This window comes from Gopherus flavomarginatus, chromosome 2 (assembly GCF_025201925.1).
Source record: "Gopherus flavomarginatus isolate rGopFla2 chromosome 2, rGopFla2.mat.asm, whole genome shotgun sequence".
In the NCBI taxonomy this organism is placed as follows: Eukaryota; Metazoa; Chordata; order Testudines; family Testudinidae; genus Gopherus; species Gopherus flavomarginatus.
In genome coordinates this window covers 58789373-58812746 of record NC_066618.1, presented here as the reverse complement: position 1 = coordinate 58812746, position 23374 = coordinate 58789373, and the positions used below count along the sequence as shown (strand labels likewise).

The 23374-nt window shown below is 38.3% G+C and overlaps 1 protein-coding gene across 1 annotated transcript in view; it reads right to left on the bottom strand.

The window, feature by feature from the left end:
* Positions 1-23374, bottom strand: part of AHR (aryl hydrocarbon receptor) — a 92229-nt gene that overhangs the window by 67999 nt on the left and 856 nt on the right. Inside the window, exon 2 of the mRNA XM_050938605.1 lies at positions 13570-13757. Within this exon, the coding sequence (XP_050794562.1) occupies positions 13570-13757 (188 nt within the window). The remainder of the gene's footprint in view (positions 1-13569; positions 13758-23374) is intronic.

Genomic DNA, 23374 nt, shown 5'->3' with positions numbered 1-23374 from the left:
TTCAGATGAACTAGCAACTTAGCCCATAGTATGAGGAGGCAGCACTGCAATTTATATCTTAACCATACTCCTTTCCTTTGTCTTCAAGTTATTAGCCAATTCAAATGCTGAAATTACATACATACATTTCAAAGAAGGCAGTAACAGGATGGCTGGCCCTTCAAGGGGAACTGGGTCCACCCTCACCTATGACTGATCACTATTCCCCAGCTGAGACAGATCTAGTGATAAGGAGGACAGCTGCAGGAGGGAGATGACTCTGCTGATCAGTTCTGGACCATGGGGGGAGAGAGGGTCAGGAAAGGCCTCTGGGACCCTGCAGAAGACCATAGGTCAAGAGAAAAAAATACGAGTTTATACATGGAACTGCTATTGAACTCTTCTATTGTGTTTGGGAAAAAACTTTCCCCTGACAGAAAGGCCTGAACAGACTTTGGGCTTGGCATTAGTCCTTCCTGAACTGGAGAAAGAGAGCAGCCCTGGGCTGCATGTTCCCATTGCTGGAAAGTATGCAGCTGTAAGTGTTTTAGAAGAAGGCCTGTAATTGGCTGGTGCTGCTCAGAGGTTGGGAGGGACTAGCTAAGGAGAGGGTGTTGAGCAGGGCACTCCTGAGATATAACACTATTCAGAGGATACCTGTAGCAACCTCCATTTGCAAGACTCCAAGAGTCTCTACCATAAATCAGAACCTAAACAGTCACTGGTTGTGAATCCCCAGTGAAACAGAAATGCTCCCAACTCCCTCTGCTGGATGCATTCTCCCTTCCTTCCATATCAGCAGATAAATCCAGCCCAATGTTTATACATTAGGAATACCATCAGGTATAGCAGGAGTTAGCATCCCTAAGTGCAAGAATTAAGTTAAAAATATGTTCCTCAGCTATGGCCTCACTATGGCTAAGAAGGGACTTCAGCATGAAACTGTTTTTCCTTTTCAGACTGCATAAAATAATACCAGCTAACCCAGTTTCAACTGAGTCAGAATTTCTTATGCACATTAACGTCTTCTTGTGAGTGGTCAAAACAATGGTTCAACCTAATTTGTGCGCAGTACTGGCAGCCCCACATCAAAAAACAATACTGCAGAATTAGATGGTTCAGAGGAGAAGGATGAAAATGATTACGAGCATGATTAGAAACATCAAAAAATGTTCATTTGACTGAAATTACATTAAATTAAAAGGTAGCAAATTCAAACTGACAAGGACATACATTTTCACTAAGTACGTACTGTGGAACTCTCTGCCACATGTCATCACTGAATACAAGAATTCAGCACAGTTCAAAGAGATTGAGCATTTATAGAAATAAAAAGTATAGCCATAATTATAATAGTACTAACAATTTTTGGAAGGAATATTCAATCTTATGCTTCAGGGTGTAAATCAAGCTTTAACTACTACACATCAGAATGAGTCCTTCATGGGGACAGATTACCCCCAACCTATCTACTGTGGCGTTTGTTGTACCTTCTCCCCAAATATCTGCTGCCGGCCACTGTCAGAGACAGAATACTGGACTAGAGGGCCCAAAGACCTGATTCCTCATGTAGCTAACAAAATAAGCACTTCACGCTGAACCATGGGGTAAGGATGTTTTTTGGTGGATGTTATGTAGTAAGTCTATTAATAGTCTTTCACTATGTACAATATCAACTTTACAGCATGGTATCAAACAGTAAAGTGACATTCTCCCACCGCAAAATAAGGTTGAATATTAAGACATAATTTTCCAAGGACTATACCTCTTAGCCCAATCAGAGGTTGTATCCAGCAGATATTACTGAAAATGATTAAATTGTTAATTTACAAAGAAAGTAAGCTGCAATTTCCTAGAGCAGTTTCAGATAACCCTTCTTTTTGCCCAATTTTAAAAGATTACAGTAACTCCTCCCTTAACATTGTAGTTACGTTCCTGAAAAATGCAACTTGAAGCAAAACGATGTTAAGCGAATCATTTCTCCATTTGAATTAATGTAACGGGGGTGGGGGGGTGGGGTTAAGGTTCCAGAGAAATTTTTTTCACTGGACAAAAAACTATTTTTTTAATATAACTCTCTCTATACACACACACACACACACAGTTTTAAACAAACAATTTAATACTGTACACAGCAATGATGACTGTGAAGCTTGGCTGAGGTGGTGAAGTCAGAGGGTGGGATATTTCCCAGGGAATGCCTTACTGCTAAATGATGAACTAGCACAGGGGTCAGCAATCTTTCAGAAGTGGTGTGCCGAGTCTTTTATTCGCTCTAATTTAAGGTTTTGCGTGCCAGTAATACATTTTAACTTTTTTAGAAGGTCTCTTTCTACAAGTCTACAATATATAACTAAATTATTGTTGTATGTAAAGTAAACAAGGTTTTTAAAATGTTTAAGAAGTTTCATTTAAAATTAAATTATAACACACAGCCCCCCGGATCAGTGGCCAGGACCTGGGTAGTGAGAGAGCCACTGAAAATCAGCTCGAGGGCCGCCTTTGGCACGCGTGCCATAGGTTGCCTACCCCTGGACTAGCACTTAGGTAAGCCCTCAATGGTTAACACGTTATTCTTAATGTAGCCTCACACTCTACAAGGCAGCATGAATGGAGGGAGGGGAGACAGCATGGCAGATAGAGAGATGTGCATTGCCCCTTAAAGTACAGAGTGGTGTCAATGTACATTGCCTTTAAAAAGACCTTCTCCATCCTGAGCCCCCCTGGCCTGCTCTATATGGAGAAGAGGTAAACAGGGGGACACCCTGACATTAGCCCTCTACCTTCGCCCTCCCCTGCACAGCAAACAGGCAGCTCCCGGGAGCAGAGCCAAGACAGAGGGCAGGAGAAGCACATGGCAGTGGGGGGAGGGACTGCTGAACTGCCAGCAACTGGTAGCCTGCTGGGTGGCTGCTGCACAGGGAACTTAGATGAGTGGGGAGCTGATGGGAGGCTGCAGGTCCACCCTGGTTCCAAGCCCCCTCCAGCTAGCTACAATGGGCTGCTCTTCCTGCAAGCAGTGGACAAAGCAGGTAGCTGCCAAACAACATTACAAGGGAGCATTGCACAACTTTAAATGAGCACGTTCCCTAATTGATCAGCAACATAACGAAACAATGTTTAAGTGAGGAGTTACTGTACTTCATATCACTTCAGTCTTAATGGTAAATTTTGTTTTGAACAGAATCTCTTGTGAAAAAAGTTGTCCGACATCCAATCCATCATCTCACAAGAATAGAAAACTTCCTTTTATAATCTCTGCAGTAGGAAACAAATGAACCCAGGCTAATCAACACAAAATTTAGTCTAGAAATACAGAAAGACCACTTTTTTATATATTTTTTCCTACTATTTTAGATGTCCTGGATAGCTGAAATCTTTTCCCTTGAGGTTTGCAGATAAGATACATGTTATGAACTAATCCATTAGCTAAACTAATACTTTTAAATCAATTTTTATTATAGATTTTGGAAGTGTTTATTAATGTCTTTGATCATCTTAAGTAACTCAATTTTAATGAAGTATTTGTCTGGAATTGCTCTAAACTTTTAAAATTATTCACAAAGCAACCACGTTTTAACAAGTAACAGCTTCATTAAAATATTTACTCACTAGCAACTGTTTTAATGGTTGAAGTTCTATTTCCCTATGAAACAGATTATGTTATAAATGGTCAGAATTATAAACATCTACAGAGTTTAACCATACAAGCAAATCTTATTTCATTATCTGAGACCAGATAAAAATCAAACAGGAAAACTCAGATATTTCTGTTAACAAGTATATGTAACAGGAAAATGCTGAGTCATAACAGAAACACAAAGCATGAAAAGGTGTTTCAGCCTTAACTGATTATATCTTTAAAATTACGTAAGATACTAGCATTTTTAACACTTAAATGTTTTTCCTGCCTTCTCTCCCCACCCCCTGCAAAGAGTGATCTTTAGAATTACAAGGAATTCTTTTTAAAACAGTATTCAAAGAAAAGTTCAAGGGGTGATATCCTGGCCCAAAGTCAATGAGGAGTTTTGGCATGGACTTCAATAGGACCAGGTTTTCAACAAAGATCTTTATGTACCATGACGTTTTAGATTATACATCTCTTTGGAGCAGGGCCTGTCAATTATGGTTTGGCCAACAAGCACCGGGGGGGGAGGGGAGGGAGGGCGCTAACCTGGTTGTGTTTTTTAGATGCTATCTCATCATAATCGCCATGGAAGTAGAAGATTTTAATAACAGTATTTCTGTAATATTGGATTGAGGTGAGATGAGAAGTGAAGTGCAAGATAGGGGACTGCAATAGTTGATGCAGAAGATGACTTAGAAATAGACAAGGCTGTTTGTGCCTGAAGAGGTGATACTTTGGAAGACGCAACGGAGCTGGAGAGAGAGGTTGGATGTTTGAGGGAGGAAAGAAAATAGGTTGTACGCTTGGGTGAAATGGAGAATACTCAGTTTGTCACCAATAATGAAAAGAGTGTTGTGGAAAGAATTGAAAGGTCTAGTTTTTACAGTGTTGGATTTAAGAGGGCATACGCTAGTGCTGATGTCAGAGGCAGTAAAATGTCAAACTCATAAGAAACAAATCAACTTGAATTTAGGATGTAACTTTAAATTGAATCAATGGACCCAAGAAATTAACTTTCAAAAAGGGAAACACGGTCTTGGGAAATTAGGCCTAAAAACCTGAACAGTGTCTGTAAACAAAGTGTTTATTTTTAAAACATTTCCAGAATTACAAATAAAGTCCAAAGCCGTGGCTAAGAAAGGAAGATGAACAGATGCTAATGTAAGCCCCAGGACTGGGTGCTTACTCGGAACAGCTCTTGGGGCTTCCTCTATGGTGAGAAAGAAAAAACTGCATGTACCTCCTACCTGCTACCAGCTTAGTTTGCTCATTAGGCTCTCCGGCTCCCCTCTAGGTAAAAAAGAGGAAATCAAGGGGCTACGTACCTACTTCCAGGTCTAATTTACTTAAGGAGCTTATGAAGCACTTTAATTTTTCTATTTATAAGAATGAAACAAATTCCAAATAGTATTAAAAAAAGTGTTATGTAACTGCATATATGTGACATGATACAGTGAATGTAGAAATTCATGCACATTATTCAATGAGGAAAATTACTACCTTGACCTGGAAGTCAGGCACAATACGGTTAGGGGAGAGACTTCTTCTGGAGGCTTTTGCTCTGGTGAGAGGGGCTCTATCCCACTCCAGCACTGTATTAAAGCTGTCTGGATTGGAGCCAACCTGGTAAAATGGCAGCTGCAGACTGGAGCTGGCAGTAGAGGATGGCAGCTGATTGCTGCAGGCTAGAGAAAATCTGATCAGTAGGCTAGGCTGTACTTGGTAGAGGTGGACCAGAGGGAGACTGTCCATATTGCACCCCTTTGACTTGACTACTATCAAGTTAAACTATATTTGAGAATGTGGTTTAGGTTTGTGAGGTCTGCGCTTTGAATAAGTGCCTTAACAAATAGCTAATACATAAAGGCTAGGATTTTGTCAGGGATATTTTTAGTAAAAAAGTCACAGACAGGTCATGGGCAGTAAAGAAAAATTCACGGAAGTCCGGGACCTGTCCGTGACTTTTACCTAAAAATATCCCTGACAAAATGAGGAGGGAGAAGGCTCCAGCACCCATGGCTGCTGCTGGGGCTCTGAGGTCGCCCCACAGCCCCAGGGGCTGGGTGGCTGCGGGCCCCGGTTGGAAGCACCTCGCAGCTCTGCACTGCCATGGTCTGAAGTCATGGAAGTCTCTGGAAGAGACACAAAGATTGGTGGAGAGGTAAATAATGATGAGGGCAGGGCAGTCATTTCATAACCTGGGCCCATTCATACAAAATGTGTTTTAGTACAGATAAATGCCACATTATCCAGCTAGGAACAAGGAATGCAAGCCAAGCCTCCAGACTTAAGGATTGTATCCTGGAATGCAGAGACTCTGAAGAGGACCTAGAGGTTACAGTAAACAAGCAACTTAACAGGAACTCCTAATGCTATGCTGTGGCAAAAAGGACAACTGAAATCCTTGATGTATAAACACTGGAGTAGTCAGCAAGATGACTTTACCTCTGTATATGGCATTGGTGAAACCAATACTGGAACACTGCACCCAGTTCTAGTGTCCACATTGTTAAAAAGATGTTGAAAAATTGGAAAGGGTACAGAAAAGATCCACAAAAATTATTTGAGGGCTAGAGAAAGTGGTTCAGAGACAGATTTAACAAGCTCAATCTGTTTATCAAAAAGACGACTGAGTGGTGGCTTGGTTACCATCTGCAAGTACCTTCACATGAGATAATACTGGGTACTAAAGGGCCCTTTAATTGAGGATAGAATGGTTAGAAGCTGAAACTAAATACATATAAATTAGAAATCAGGCATATTTTAAGAACAATAGAAGCGATCAGCCACTATAAAACTACCAAGGGAAGTGGTGGATTCTCTATCTTTTCATGTGTCCAAATCAGGACTGGATGTCCTTCTGGAAGATATGCTTTAGCCAAGTTCAAGTTATGCTTTAATCAAGCACAAGTTATTAATTTCAATACAGGGATAACTATAAAATTTAATGGTCTGTGATATACAAGAGGTCAGACAAGATCTAATGGATCTTTCTGGCCTTAAACCCTGTGAATGTGTGGGAAAGAAGACCTGAACCACTTGTTTTATATATTTTCAAAAGGACCCTAGCAGTAATCCTGGACATCATATTGAAATCAGCCCTTTATGCAGTCTAACACCTGACAAGAGTTACATCTACCAGTTAAGCAACTAATGTGGTGAGATCGCTGCTCATCATGATGCTCTTAATAGTTTCATTGTTACCTTGTGCTTCCCATCTGTCGTACACATCTATTGTCTCTTATCTTAGATTGCAAGCCCTTCAGAGCAGGTACTGTTTTTATATTTGTATGGTGCCTACCACAGTAAACAAAAAATTATTTATGTGCTGACAAGAGGCACAATGAAGTCATACTACAACAAAGAATGTGTGTTACATTTCAGAGTAAAATTCGGAAGTGCAACTTCAATGAAAAAACCCTTAAAGTAATTATTTTACACTGTGCTAGGCTTGCCAAAGTCACTTGTATATGACATAAGACACTAATTTTGAATAGAAACTTTCTTCAATGATAGCAGAATACTGTCCAAATAGCAACAATAGAAATAGTCCAATAGCAATAGCCTATTAAAAACCACAGGAATTTATAGGAAAATGGAATAATAGACACCAGTCATATAAGCAACATGCTAAAAGTTTCTAAGATCTTTTGACATACATAACTAAAATTACAATTCAACCAATAGCACAGTTCTTTTGTATTATGCTGGCAACATAGGCAGCTTGTTCCAAGTTATGCAACTGTCTTACCTTATAATGAATTTAATTACAGATAATGCAGTCAACAATTGCCTTTGGATATTTTTGGTTATGACTAGTGGGTTACTTGTACTCCCTTCAGACTGATGGCAGCTCATTACGTGAATATGACCAATTGCTGAATATCAGACGTAATTACATTATTTACAAACCTGCAGTGCTACTTGTTTAGATGAAATATAATCATCATCACTGAGGAAGGCACAGGAGACTACCCTCTTATCATAAGACTGTAGAAATTAAGTGCATCTTCTCAATTAGGTTCTGTTACAGAGTATCTTTTAATGTAAATCTGCTGAGTTCAATGGTTTCTTAATTTCAGGACTATTGAAATGACTCCTACAACTTCCACTATGGAAGCACTACTGCATCACTTTAATATCTGAGAAGCAAACAAGTACATTAAAAGCTTCTTGCACTCAATATTTCTCAAAGCCCGGGCTGAAGAGTCTAAAAGTTAAATAAGAAGATCTATTAAAATATACTTTATTTCAACTTAAGATGACTTTTTCAAAAAATATAAAAATAGTTCTGTCTTTCACAGACTTCCGCCTTCAGAAAACACCATCCACTCTGGATTATTTAAACTTGGAAAAATGCAAGTGTTTTCTTTGAAAATATATCTATTGTTACAGTAAAAACTTGGGTTTCCTTTCGAGCAAGATCATATGATTACACGTTTATATTTTACTTTCCGCAGGAATTCACATACACCCCCATTTGCATCCTGTTATTCATTTAACATTTCCCTTCACTTCAGCATGATATGTTAACTACATCACAATGCTAACTCTTGCATTTAACAGGTTTCTTTTATACACAGTATTTCAGCTCACTGTACAAAGTATGGTTCTTCTTCATATTCTATATGAGACACTGTAAAGGGCATCATTGTTTTAAACTGCACTCTACATCAGAAAAACTCATGTGGTACAGAAATCCAGATCTTTTCCTTTGGTGGATCAATCTCTGTTGCAACTTCTATAATTAATATACAAAGTCTTTTAAACAGTGAAAAGATTAGGGTTATTCTCTACTCCTAATATTGCATCTGTCTGAATCTTACACATTTAGATTTATTTGTACTCTGCACTTTTATTATTAACACTATAGATGTAAACCTTTAAATACTTCAACAGAGATTCTGAGTTACCAGCCATACAATGCTCTTAGAATGTCTTAAAGATACATTCAGCCAGTCGGGTAGTGAGTCTAAAAACAAAGCCCCTATGCTCACAATTCCATCCGAAGCAATAAATGAAGAAAATTGTCACAATTTAAGATGAGCCACCACAAAAGATGAGCAATATTTTTAACAGGTCATGCTTCTCTTTTCACATCTAACTGTTTTTAAACTATAGCATAAATGAGTGCTACCTATTCACAAACAACTGTGTTGAAGACTAGAATGTCAATTTCTTTTTCTTCACTTAGTTGCTGGAATTACAGACTGACAAGCACAACAGGATGGAAATCTAAATGATGGGATTTTTTTTTATCTTGTAATTTAAGGAACTTTATATTTTATATATACACACACACACACATATATATATATATATATATATATACATACATATACACACACACACAGAGTTTTAAATATATGCATAATTAATCTTCTGTCAAAACGTACAAGACACTCTACACTCCATTTCACATATCACAAAGCCCTTCAGTTATAAAAGTAACACTAATTGCCCTGTTGTAGGACTCTTAAAAAAATAAGTGTTTATTACTCAGATTGATTAAAGACAACGTTTTATTATCCATGTACATATCTATACAGTCTTCTCTAATCGAGAAACAAAATTTCAACTTATTTTCGTCACCAGAGATAGTCATGAACATTCCAAATGAGCAGAGATTTACACACTTCAGTAGAAATTAGATCAGACACTGTTCAGGTGACGCCCATCTCCCGCCCCCCAAAACACACATACACAGCTCCATTCTCCTCAATTAGTACAAGTTAAATACCCAACTAGTTGAGCCAGAGGAGTTTACCTAAAGTCTAACAATACATGAAAGGAGAAAGGAGTTTGAAAACTTTTAAAAAAAAATATCAAATGCACCAAATAGCAGCCACACTAGCCTTTTAAAGCTTTAAAATTCTTATAGTGTGAACATATTCCATTATTGGGAAGTCGCAAGATATTCAGTGATAAACCATATGTTAAGCTAAGGTGAGCAGAAAGAGGGGGTAAGATTCCATAAAAATAAATTTTTGCAACAGTAAATCACCAGCATAAGAAATAATAGGAGTTACCTAGATTTCATAAAAGATACCATTTTTCAATGTTGCCTTCCTTATAGTATAGTCAGATATCCTTAAATTGTTCTTAATAAATCCAATTTATATCCAAAAAATGATTCTCCTCTTTTCAAACTTACCTTCCATTACCAATTTTTTCAAGCTTCTTTCAAGACACCTTAATGTTGTACAACATACAAATTTTTCAAGTCTCAGATAATTCTAGTTCCAAATATAAACACACTAATTCAAAGTTAGTGATGTAACTTGCAGTACATGTACATATTTCTTGTAGCTTGAAAACAAACAATTCATATTCACCACAAATTAATCAAAACTCTGCTAAAGAACTCACTACTATGCAACAAGATTAAATACAAAGCATATACCTGCAACTGTTCATCTCTAAATGTAGTACAATATGCTCACTATATATTGTTGTGCAAAATGGCTTTCAACCCAAAAGATGGGATTTTCTGTTCAGTGCTATCCAACCCTGCTACAAATCTGGATCTACTTATAGATATGTTACATCCAAAAGTGCATACAGGCTTTTTTTGGTGCCAAGAAAACTATTTCAATTAATCACTTTAAATGCATCCAGGCTCTTTTGGTGTCAAGAAAACTATTTCTAGTTAATCACTTTAAATCAGTGGTCCCCAACCTTTTCGTCTGGCAGGCGCCAGATGAAGGACAGTGGCAGCGGTGGAGCATCTGCCGAAATGCCGCCGAATTTCTGCGGGATTTCGGCAGTGACGCCTCTCAATGACGTCGCTTGTCAATGGCACGTGTCAGCCAGGACGCGGGCACATTTAGAAGCCCCTGTGGCACCGTGTTGGGGATCCCTGCTTTCAATGGATGAAAACTAACTCTTCATCCAAGCTAGTCAGACACAAAATATATGAGACAAAAGTAGGGGGCTGAATATGACGCTTTTAGCATACTACTATACAGTGTGAACTTGGATTAAGACCCATAAGCCTATGCAGGATTCATAAAAACCCTGGGTAATTTCTGGACCTTGAAAGACCATATAATGTTCTTGAGCAGGCTGAAAACTGCAAAAACTGTAATGGGAAATTCTGAAATCTGGTTTTGTTCTAAGTCAGGACAGTCAAAATCCTGGAATTTTGGGCGAAACAAAATATTCGGAAACATTTTGTTTTGATGAGGCTGAAGTATTTTGTTTCAACTTTTATATATTATAAATTATAACGAAAGTCAAAACAAAGTATTTCTATCTTATCAAAATGAAGTATTTAAAAAAAACTGGTGTAAAATTTCAATGAAAATTGGTATGTCCTATGAGATCTTGATTTAATCTAAACAGCGTTTTCTGATAGGTCACAGGCCGGCTACCCCCAATCACTCTCTCATGGCCAAGGATGAAATAATGCCTTAAGTATCAGAGAGGGAGCCATGTTGTTTTTGTGGACACAGACTAACGAGGAGTCTGGTGGTACCTGAAAGACTAACAAATGTATTTGGGCATAAGCTTTCATGGGTAAAAATCCCAATTCTTCAGAAGCATGGTCTGAAGAAGTGGGGTTTTTACCTGCAAAATCTTATGCCCAAATACATTTGTTAGTCTTTAAGATGTCACTGGACTCCTCGTTGTTATAATGTCTGTTTCCCTTTTCTCACAGGGCTCCTCAATAACTCACGTTCACAGTCCAGAGGTAAACATACACATTCCTTCTGTGGTCTAATTTATTTAGTCCTAAAACAGTGGCCCTCTAGGCCCCCACCCCAGTTCAGTGTCCTTCTCCCTGAATCAGGAGTCCCCAGCCCTTCTTCACCATGTTGGGTTCAATTCAGTCTGTCTGTCTCTCAGTTCAGTGTGTCTTCTTCTGAGTCAGGAGTTTGGTCTTCCAGGACCCAATCCAACTTCCTTTACTCTGCGCTAGAGTCAGTCTCATTCCCTGCAGCAAACACCTATAGCTGCCTCCTCGAGCCAGCTATAGCTTTTCAGGCTTCTGTTGTGCTTGGGCCTCCTAGCTGGAGTGCTATCAGCTTCCACTTGAGCTCCCTTCCCCAAAGACTCCTTCTGGAGTTTGTCTGTTCCCAAGCCCTCACCTGAGTTAACTACATGACCGCATTCATGTCTACCTGGAAAGCTGAACTAATCTTAACACAGGTAGGTTGAGGCACTATTTCCCCTTAAAGGGGCCAGTCACCCTGTGATATGAGGAGAAATTGTTCCACCAAACTTTTTGACAAGCTGTAGCGTTGAACAAAATGTCATATGCTGTACTATCCTGGTTTACCACAAAAAGCACTGCATCGACTGTTTACTCAGAGAAAGACAAAAAAACTCACTTTTTTGAAAGCAGACTTTGGAAAATTTACCAAGATGAGTTAATAATAATATACACACACACTATATGTGGGCCTGCTAATGACCAGTCAAGACAACCTAGAGCAGTGGTTCCCAAACTGTGTGTCAAGACCCCAAGTGAGGTTGCTCCATTAGCAGATAAGATGGCAGCAATCCTGAGTGTGTGGAGAACAGCATTTTACAAAATACATGCAAAGACATGCCACATGGAGGATGATATTTTGCTCAAGAAAATGGAACCCTCTACGCAGTGTGATCTCGCACACAGTGTGTGTGCAAGGTAATGCTGTGAGGAAGACACCATTTTGTAAAGCAAAATGGCAGCCTTTATGCAGTGCGATCTTAGGTGTACAGCGCATGCAAGGTCTCGCTGCAAGGAGGATGCCATTTGAAAATGGTGACCTCAGTGCTGTCTGGGGTTACAGAAAATAATACAACTGAAAATGAGGTTATTCAAAGTGTGTGTTTGGGAACCACTGATCTAGAGAAAGTACTTTGGAGAAAAGAAACAGGCAAAACTATCTGAAAGACAGACCTCAATAGCATGATTATCAAAGGTAGTAAACAATCATATCAGACCACATTACACTTGCAGTGTGGTGTTAAAGACAGGACGTTAAAAAGATGTCACACAATTTTGCTGAAAAGGCTTTCAACTAAAAGATTAGCATCATTTTAAGCTCAATTCCTATACGAATATGAATGATAAATTTGATTATCCATGCAATTAGAACTTCAACACTATCACAGCAAGTGATATAGCAATCAACCATTTTTTTTGTGGGCATGGTTCTTTTGCACTGCCACAAGAGAGCCAGATTCTGGCCACAACTGGTCAGATAATTTCCACAGTAGGAGAAGCTCTCAGCTGGCATTAAGCCAGCCACTCTATTTCAGCCAAGGGGGCAGGCCAGGGAATGAAGGGGCGGCACAGAGCTTCGTTCCACCAATTCTCAGCTGGTGTGGGGAATCGTATGTTGTTGGCACAACACAGAATAGCTCCAAGAATGCTATAACTCAAACCAGAACCAGAGTCAATGCAGACCAGCCCACAGAACTAGGGAACTGTAACTGGTTCCTTATGTCCCCCCCCCCTCCATTTTCCTTTGCCAAGCACAGCTTGAGCACAGGAGAGAATCTGCCTCCATCAGTTTCAGAAATTGGCTTCCTCAAGCACATTAGATAATAAACTAATTATGTGATGGGGTTGCAGGTGTTCGTTCATTTTATTCATAACAAAGTTATCTTTGCAGCACCAAGGAAAACATTCAACTGATAGGAAATCCGTCTGAAAAAGTGCTAAATTCAACAATTATATCATCTCCTCAAAACCTTTGCAAGTTTGAGGAAAAGGTCTGGAAAACTTATTAAAAGGCGATATTGCTTCCAAATACAAGACGACTAGTTAAGTGAAATGTAAAGATACATTTGGTTTTCAAGAAAACACCTGATTTTGTACAGTTACACAGTTACCTCACTACACAACTTGACATGTCATTAAAGTATAGATACATTCAACAATTTTAAATATTAAAACAAGTGAAAGTAACATACAGCGCCAAACAGTATTTTAAAAGCAATCCAAGAAAAACTTAATCCTAATCTCTTACCATCAAAGAAGCTTTTGGTTCTCAGGTAACTCACGCTAAGCCTAAGCACAGACAGTTTATCCAGTTTGGCGATAACGTCTTGTGGGAAAGGCAAGAGGCTAGCCAAGCGATCTAACTCGGCATTCAATCTGTCTCTGTGTCTCTTGGATGGATTGGACTTGGCTCCTTCAGATAGAGGTGGCTTTACTCTGTGGCAAAGACAAAACACAGCATAAATGCATATTTTTTCCTCAAACTGATCACATTGCCCTAATTTTTTATTATTTTTTTTTAAACAGAAAGGTAGTAAAGCTCTGCCATTAAGCTGATGCCCACCACCATAAATCTTTTACATTTTAACATGTATTATGCTTCCCCAAAATGACTTGCACATTCCCCAGCAAAAATTAACTTAGATTGAAGTTCAGAAAAACAAACATCAGGTGGGCATCTAAGAGTCCTGTTCGCACATCAGTTAAAAGTGTTTGAAAGTTGAGAGATACTTAATAATAATCAGTTCTATTGTTCAGAAAAAAACTCAAATGTCACTCAGAATGTGCCAAATACTTTATATTATACTAAAATACTAGTGTTAACGTATATTTATTAATACTTGGTGTAAAATTGTACTCTCACATCTACACTTGTTCACTTTTAGTGCAACATCTCAATGTATGCTTAATTTTTATACAGTGTTTTATTTTCTGCTTAAAACTGCAAGAGTTCTAACAACCTGTTGGATACCAGCAAAGCATACAAGACACAAAAATCAAGATGCCCTCTGGCCCAGATATCTTCAAATCTGGGAGAGAGACAGGTGAAAATATGTTGAGGAGTTCCTGAAAAAGGAGTCACTATGAATGCTTGTAATGAGATTTTGGGGGTGGGAATACGTAAATCAACTCATTAAATCCACTTACAGCTGACAACATACTGAGCACTAAAATACTCTTCAACTCTTAACTAATCACAACATTTACAGTAAGTATGGCATGACAAATTGGTGAAATAAACCATCCAAAACAAAGCAATAGTGCTCTTTTATGAATTATATTATGGTGTTTATGTAATCTTGCTTCTAGTTTCCATTAACACCCACCTTAACTTCCCAGTGCTCAGTCCAAAATTTCCTACACACAAGGTTGTGAATAGGGAACATTTATATTATATGAAATTATATCTGATTGTTAGAAAGAAATAAATTCTGAGTCTTTCAACAGATTAGCTTTGCTCACATGGCATGTATGCTTAAAATAAAGTTTTCTAATTACAGCGGGCTCAATCATTGATTCCTTTTTGTGTAATAAGTTTGTAGAGTCAGTTTGCTACTGCTTAGATTACCTTTACACAAACGTTGGTTGTGTGTGACATGCTGTTTGCAAACTCTGTTCATGCCTACCTGCTTCATGCAGTCTAAGTAGTCTTGCCAGTATTTATTTCCAAGTACTGCATTCAATCAAATTACTATTCTGCACTGGCTAGAAATTTAAAAAACCTCCTGTAATGAAATTTAGATACCACTGTGAAAACATGATTTATATTGTAAAAATTTCATAACGTCCAGTTAAATGCATGAGACAGAATTGACATCAAATAGTGAAATACATCATGTGTTTTTAGACTTATCTTTTTTCCAGTTCCAATTACTAAGTTAGCCACTGGAGGGGGGTGGGGTTTTTGATGGGGGGTGGGGGAGTCATAAAATTGTCAATATTTATTAATCTAAATCTAAACCTTCCAAATCTATTTTTAAGGACCATGTCTTTTTATACCAGTGTCACTTGTCCACTACCTCTTGATTGGAGAAAACTTAAAATTTGTCTCAACTGTTCACTCTTACTATAAAAATGATGTGTTGCTGTTATACGCTGAAGGAGTGTATACACCCCCCCTTTCTTACTCAGAGTTTGTAATGTCAACATTCGGTACTGTAGCCCCAATCACAACACACTCGAAAGCCCCAGGAATAACAACCACTATCACACTTCATTACCATTAAAGCTAAGTTTGTTGCAGAAATAAAGGGTCTGCTTCCCCACTGCTCTGATGGAGGTTAATGGTACAGAAATGGGCAAGGAGGAAGTGATGGAAAAATAAAGAAGGTTATGAAAATTATGTCTATTAAACAGAGACTTATCCAAAGCAAAAACAGCACATCACGTATGAGTGTGTCATCAATTAAAATACACAGTGAAATAAGTATCTGGCTAAGGGCAGTATTACAACTACCTCAATCATGAGCCCTGACTTTCTGAGGGCCACTCTGAGCCTGAGATCTCTCTAATGCCATATGATGTCAGGCTACCTGCAGCTCACCACAACCCCAGATAATATTAGTTTAAAAGGAATTCTGTAAAGCTTTTGTTCAGACAAAAGGAACCAAATAATGTTTACTTATTCTAGGGAAGCATTCGTGTACTCAAATCATGTCAACTTGCATAATTCTTTTAAATAACAAAAAAAACAGACTACACAACAAAAAGCTTGGATTTCAATATTGGCCAAACAACGGGCTAAAAGTCACCCAACATTTCCTTAACAATCCCTATTAGTAACACTAAGTTACTGAGTGAGAGTCGTTAACATGCATTACTGTCAGTTAATACAGAGCCAGATTAAAAAACCTATTGCTTGAAGTATAGTCCTGCTGTACCGGCAATGATTGAGCTACCCCACTCAGACACTTAAGTCAGTCACCCAGGTCTGCTATTCCTGTGGAATAGTTTGCAGTCTCCGATTCTTGGTAGTCAGGCTTTGTCTACACTGGACTTTTGTTGGTAAAACTTCTGTTGTTCAGGGGTGTGAAAAAAAAACACATTGGTGTAAACAGGGCTTTGTCCGCTTTAGCCCCCCTGCCTGGGGCAGCACCACAGCATGGCTCAGGTGGGGTCAGGCTTCAGTCCCCCCTCCTGAAGTCATGTAGTATTTGCATTGTCAGAAGGGGGTCATGGTGCAATGAAGTTTGTGAACCCCTTGTTCGGATAGAGTGCTGCACCCTCTATGCATTACAGCAAGTTATCCCTGAAGGAAACTGAATCCTATATCAAGATTAATCCTTGTATATGTTCTTTTTACAAAAACAGCCCAGAAAGTGGGGGCAGATTTTAAAATTGTTAAAACTGCTTTAACAGTAGAATTCCCTTCCAGTCCTGCTGCTCTACCGTTTAGGTACAGCTGTGAGAGATTTGAACAAACCCGAATGGCCAGAGTTCCTTGTTCAGTTAATATCTATTACAGCTGAACTGAAACCTTTCAATATTTCAATACCTGAGAGACAGACAAGTGCGGTCATAGAACGTCAAAATAAAAACAGTTGTCAAAGTATTATTTTAACTATTTTCCCCGTTCTTCTATGCCGCATAGTCTTTAATCACATACCTTACTATGTGTGAGTTTTGATTGTGCGTGTGTGTGTACACACACACACACGCTAAACCCAAATGGCTGTCGCCTTAATTTATACCATGAGGCCAAAGCAGGTTCCAATATACACATTCCTGACTTAAAAATAAAAGTAAATTAAAATACAGTTTTGAATAAAACCAGTTGCTGAGCACCTAAAGATAAGTGAATATTAGCAGGGATCCTAAAAATCCCTTTAACAGAAAAAAAACACAGAAATTGCATTTTTACAGAGAATTTTTACTTCTTCATTTTGTGAAAAATGAAAAACATAACCATTAACTACATTTTACTAAAAGTACCAGTGTCACTTATTTAATGCTCACAACTTCCCTCTCGTGCTCTATTTCTGAATGCACTTTAAATCTACAGTGGAACCCAGTTTATTCGTTCTAATTGGGACCGAGGCCAGATCGAATAATCAAAATTGGCAAAGAGCTTTCTATCCTTTATTTTATGAGGGGCGGGGAGGACTCGGAGCCGCAACTGCCCAGGGCTGACCACTGGAGTCCCTGCTGCCCTTAGCCCGGGGCTGGAGAGCTGAATAATGGAGGCTCGAATAACTAGGCTTCTACTGTATAGCAATAAAACATTCTGTTCAGATACTTTGTATGTTGTGGCTATGGAGCCTAAAGTTCAGTGTTTCATTTTAAATAGCGAAAAACCATGGATTTTTAATCAGAGAATTTTGTTTTGTTATTATGGAAAATGGGATCCCTGAATATAATACACAACTGTTTTACTCCTCTAAAAAACAGAGGGCCTTTGAGGAGATTGGCAGCACAGGCATCTGTCACATAGCTGACAGTCTTAATCCTTGGGGTAGTATGTGCTGCAGATGTTTTTCAACCCATCCTTAATGTTACAAAAATGGGGGTGTTATTTTTGTGAATTATTATTTAGTTCAGATAATTCAGGATGTGAGAGAAATGTATTATGTACATACACACCATTTTATTTTAGAAATGAAAAAAGCAACATATTTTAAGGAAACGGCATTGAAACGGACGTAAAATCCATGGTCATCGAAAAAATCCATTTAAATAAAACAAAAAAGCCCTTCTAAATTAAAATAGGATGATGTCTCCCTATAATCTCGACCACATATGCAAAGACATGTTTTTCCCCCCTAAAATTGTTATTCACATCACATCTGTCTATTACCAAAAGTGATGCATGTTCACCATTCTCAAACAATACCACTCCGCCCAGAGGAACTAAAAACTCTTACCACCATATTCAACATTAACATTACACTCTGGTTCTGATGTGTGAGGTAAGAGTAAAGGATGATGAGATGGGTATTATCTCTGTAGACTGTTGACAGCCTTGATTTGAAGTTGGGGCACATCTTTCTCAGTGGTGCAGCAAACTTGTTTTGTGGTTTCCCCTCAGGGGTGACAGAACCAATGAGCTTCCAAGCAGCTTTAAAGGACCAGGTTGTTCTAACTCTTCTGTCAATGGTGTGATGGGACTATGTAACCCAGGGGGTTCTCAAATTGATTGTCATGACCCCTTAGCAGGTCACAAGGTTATTATGTAGGGGGTCATGAACTGTCAGCCTCCACCCCCAAACCCCACTTCACCTCCAACATTTATAATAGTGTTAAATATATTTTGAAGTGTTTTTAATATATAAGGGGGAAGGGTCACACTCAAAGGCTTGCTGTGCGAAAGGGGTTACCAATACAATAGTTTGAGAACCATTGCTGTAACCTTTTGTCCTCCACTAGGGAGTATGTATCAACACCCACCCACTCTGTTGGCTTCATCTTAACAGTTCATTTTGATTTAAAGACTGCCTGCAACAGAAAGCGCAAGAGGAGAGACTACTAAAGTACTGACAATGGAAGTTTTGTTCCAAATCCAACAGATTGCAATATATAGCTTTTAAGATCATATACCATGGTTGTGCACAAAGAAAAGAATCTTCTTCGCTTCTCAAGATTGTTTTCTAAATATAGCGAAAGATTTTCTTAATATGCTATTTACATGTTCTTTTTAATGTCTCTCTGAAAGAAGCAGAGTACATAATAAATCTGAAATTAAAAATATGAAGCATCTTAAAATGCTATCTGCTACAAACCATCCATCTACAGTACCGAAACTATAAATGAATATGCACTGTTTCTAAAAAGAAAGACCATATACCCGGGGTGGCCAAACTGTGGTTCGCGAGCCACATGTGGCTCTTTTATCATTAAAGTGCTGCTTGCAAGCCCCCTCCACCCCCCATTCTCCACCTGCTAGACTAGGGGGTGGGGAGAAGAGCCCGGGACCTCTGCCTTGCAGCGGGGTGGTGGGAGTGGAGACTTCTGTCCACCAGGGAGGAGGGTTTCAGGGCTTCAGCCCCGTAAGGGCACACCTGCTGGGGCTCGGGGCTTCAGCAGGAGTGGGACTGAAACTCCAGGCTCCCAGCAGGCATGCTCTGGCTCTCAAATTTCTGAAGACTGTCATACATAGAGGGCCAGTAAGTTTGGCCATACCTGCTGTATACTAACTGTTTGTATTAAGTGCAATTAGAGATAATGAAGGGTAACAGAATGAGCCTGGAAAGTGAACACCTATCTACAGGTGAAGAAAAAGCAATGACAGGGAAATCATCTCTTTGCTGCCTCTTGAACCACTGTATATATTAATCCTAGCCTGACAGGTCATCCACACAACCAAATAAAGCAAACATTTTTCAGGTATGTTGTATATGGAGAATCCATGTAAGTAAGCATTGGACAAAGCCAATCACTTATATTTCTTGTTCGTTTTTCATTATCTAAGAAACACGCAATGAGCTTTAACTGACATTCAAGTTTGTGTACATATGGCAATTAAACTTCTTAATGCGCCTGCCCCCAGCCCGGCCACCATTTTCCCACTTAGTGTTTGTGTATTTTACTGCAACAAAAAAAGTTAAAGTATATTAAATATAAAATATTTTTATCTAAAGACATCGTAAGGATTAAATAAATAAAAATTCATAACACCAGGGGAAGGGGATTAAAAGTACATAATCTATTTACAACAAATCTGATTTATGTGGATCTTGCATTCCATCCTGTTTGACATTAAATGAACTTCATGGCTTGTTATATATTAATGGATATTCCAGTGATTAATAAAAACCCAGGAAACTTGAGAATTTGAATTTAACATATGAAAATTTTTTTTAAAAGATACAAGCCTCGATAAACCTTTGTTAACACCCATAGGAAAATGACCACAGGGGGGAGGCCACATCATTCAATCAATAAAATAGAAAATTACATGGAAGAAAACAAAAATAAAAGTAGAAAAGGCTCCAAGAAAGTGCATGTTCTGTAATACATAGCAAGATTTGGTTGGGTGTAGGTGGTGAAATCTCACTTTGTTTACCATGCATTTTTCTTCTTTAACAAAAGACATGGATATTCCTACATTTAAACTAGCTATTGTATTTCTCCAAAAATGCAATCAGTATATTTTCCTTTTATACATATTACAGTGATAGTAGCTCTCTACAGAAAGGATTATATTCCAATACTTCGTACTGTCAGGGTAATAGCCCAAGATTTCCTTTGGGGTTCTGTCCTATACACTGCAGATAATAGGAGTGTTTTTTCCTAAACTGGCTTCAAATTACTACCATGATTTTCAATTAGTTATTTTCCATACAAAAATCTGAGTTTTCTTCCCCCTCATTTAGACTTTCTTGTGCTCATTACATTATATAGATGAGAAAAAAGTTGTTCACACAAATGAGTTGTCTGTATTACAGACAATACATCACTCATGCTCCACTCAGAATTTTGGATATGGCAAGTGAAGCACAAATACACAATTCAACAAAAATTTAATCTCTTCCTTATATGAAAGGAATGTAAAAACAAGCTACATTACCTCACTACATATAATAGTATGTCAGCTCTTCTATTTTAAACTATTTTTTCAAGAGGTTTTAAAATTGCCTGGAAGAAAGCTAACTTCAAGGCAGTTATCACACAAGTTTCCTATATATTAATTTGAGGAGAATCAGAGGCAAGCTAGATCTTTTTACAATTATGAACAAGCTTCATAACCTCTTTAAAAGTGAGATCTGATAATCTGCTGCTACTTTAGGATTCTCTCTCTTTTTGGCCAAGAGTATGAACTATAATCAGTTTTTAACTGGGCAAAATAGAACCCTCAGGCCTGCAGATAATGTGTCTCCCAAGACTGCTATCGGAGAATAAATGCAAAATGAATGTAAAATTAAGCATAAAGAGGGAAATAAGTATGGTACACTGAACAAATAGAAATTAATCTTGTGCAAATTATTTGTCAATCCCGCAGGATAGCAAATAATATGATTAGTAGGAGTTTTTTTTAAAACCTTATATAGGTAAAGCCCAAATTACGGCTAGATTAAAAACAAAAATATTTACCTTAAATTAAGAAAGGTTTATTTTTCACTTTCAGTCCTAAAGAGAGAAGTTCTTTTATGACAAGGACACCTCAAGACCAATATTAAATTTAGTTTCCACCCGTACGTTGAGACACATAAAAAAAGAACATACTCAGATTCAAATAAGGTAAATGTGGCAAATTAAAATAAAGAATATTAAAGACTAAGCAGCTGGAGAGTCAGACATTTTTATACAGTGGTACAAAAATAGAAAGTTTTCAGATCTGACTAGAATTTATTAGGAAACACAGCATTAAGACTACTCTAATCAGAAAAAGTGAATAGCTATACAACAGTTCCTTAAATTAACATTTTTGTGTACTTTAAAGGATTAGTCTAAGAAAGTATGTAAACAGAGCGGGGAAGTTATTTGCGCTTGCGCATAACTGTAGAAAAATAAGCATTTCCTATATACTTGTATATCTTGAAACAGGACAACTATTTCTTTCTAAAACATAGATTTATATTGTTGAACTGTTTTAACACTTCTATGTTTTAGCATAAAAGAGGCTAGCCACATTTACATTAAGTTATATTCACATTTACTGCATCTTCTGCAGAGTGTTGGTAGAAATCATCATATATATTTCTTTTCACTGATTTAGTCAATCCACAAACATAGTAAAATTTCATTTAAAGCAAAATATCCATTTGTACAAATATTTTAATAGCAACAGCTGTGATTGAATATGCACTCAATTAACTGATCCAAAACAGGGAGCTGAATGATATAAAGGAACTTGCTTACCCACAGTGTCCCAAAATGTTTCTCTCTTTTACTAGTATGTTACAAGGAACAACTCTTAAATTTAGTGTATGATTTTACTTTTTATACAGTTTTTTTCAGTAATGCTAATTGAAAACAAGTGCAATATAAAAAAATAGTAAAAATTTTCTTTTGGCCATGAGTCAATAAGAAATAAGCTGCCGGGGGGGAAAAAGCAATTAATCAGACTACTTACATAATGATGCATATATTAACTACTTTTATAACAGATAAATGTAAAAGTTAACGATTTCCTCTAGGCTGAAAGTCATTTCAGATTAAAGTAATCTTTTAGTGAAGCAGGTACAACCTTGGGCCCAATCCTATCTATACTTAGGGGATATAATTAGCTTTACTCATATAACTAAGGGTTTTCAGAATTAGGCCCATCAAGAGGTAATTCTTTTCTTTTTAAGAGGTGGCAGTAATTTCTGATTTATGTTTGTTTGGAGCTAAATGAGTAGGTACCATAAAATATAATCAATCTTTTGGTAGAATAAAAATATTAAGGAAATTAGTTTTTTAAAAATATTCCCAAACAGGGTAACACCTACTGTCATGCCCTTTGTTGAAATGGCCCAGGCCCCTTGTCAGAGACATCCACATTCAGGAATATTACATTGGGGGGGGGGGGGGGGGAGAAAGGGGTCCAGGATCTGATGTGCAAGACTTCATACAGAGTTGAAGTAGTTAAAAATCACAGTACCGACTGTGAAATACTCTAGTGCAGGGAGTGAATGGTAAGCTACAAACCCATTCAAATGGGGACGACCGGGGCAGCCGGGCGCTTTTCTGCACATACGCATGCCACAAGTCCTAAGCAGCACAGCTAAGCACTGCACTGCTAAGAAACTGCTCCATCTTCGCACGGCGACCAACAAGACATTTGAAAAGCTACATTTGTCATGTAACTACTTCTAACAGCTATTTTAGCTGGTGGGGGCTTTGTAGCCATCGCTAGGAACCACCGGCTTAAATGCCTCCTCGCCTAGATCAGGTAACCCAGCCACACTAAAACCTAAAGTCATTTCTTCTTCCTTCCTTCCTCCCTCCTCTCCCTCAGGCCTCATTCTGCCTTTTAATCACCATCCTTATACAAATGGGTCATCGGTGCCTGTTCACAACAGGACTCCGAACAGCGCTAACTACAGACTTCCCTGATGCTGGGGGGGGGGGGGGGGCGAAGAGAAAAGAGTCTGAAAAGGGACTTCTTGAATCCCCATAAGTCACGCGCACGCCCA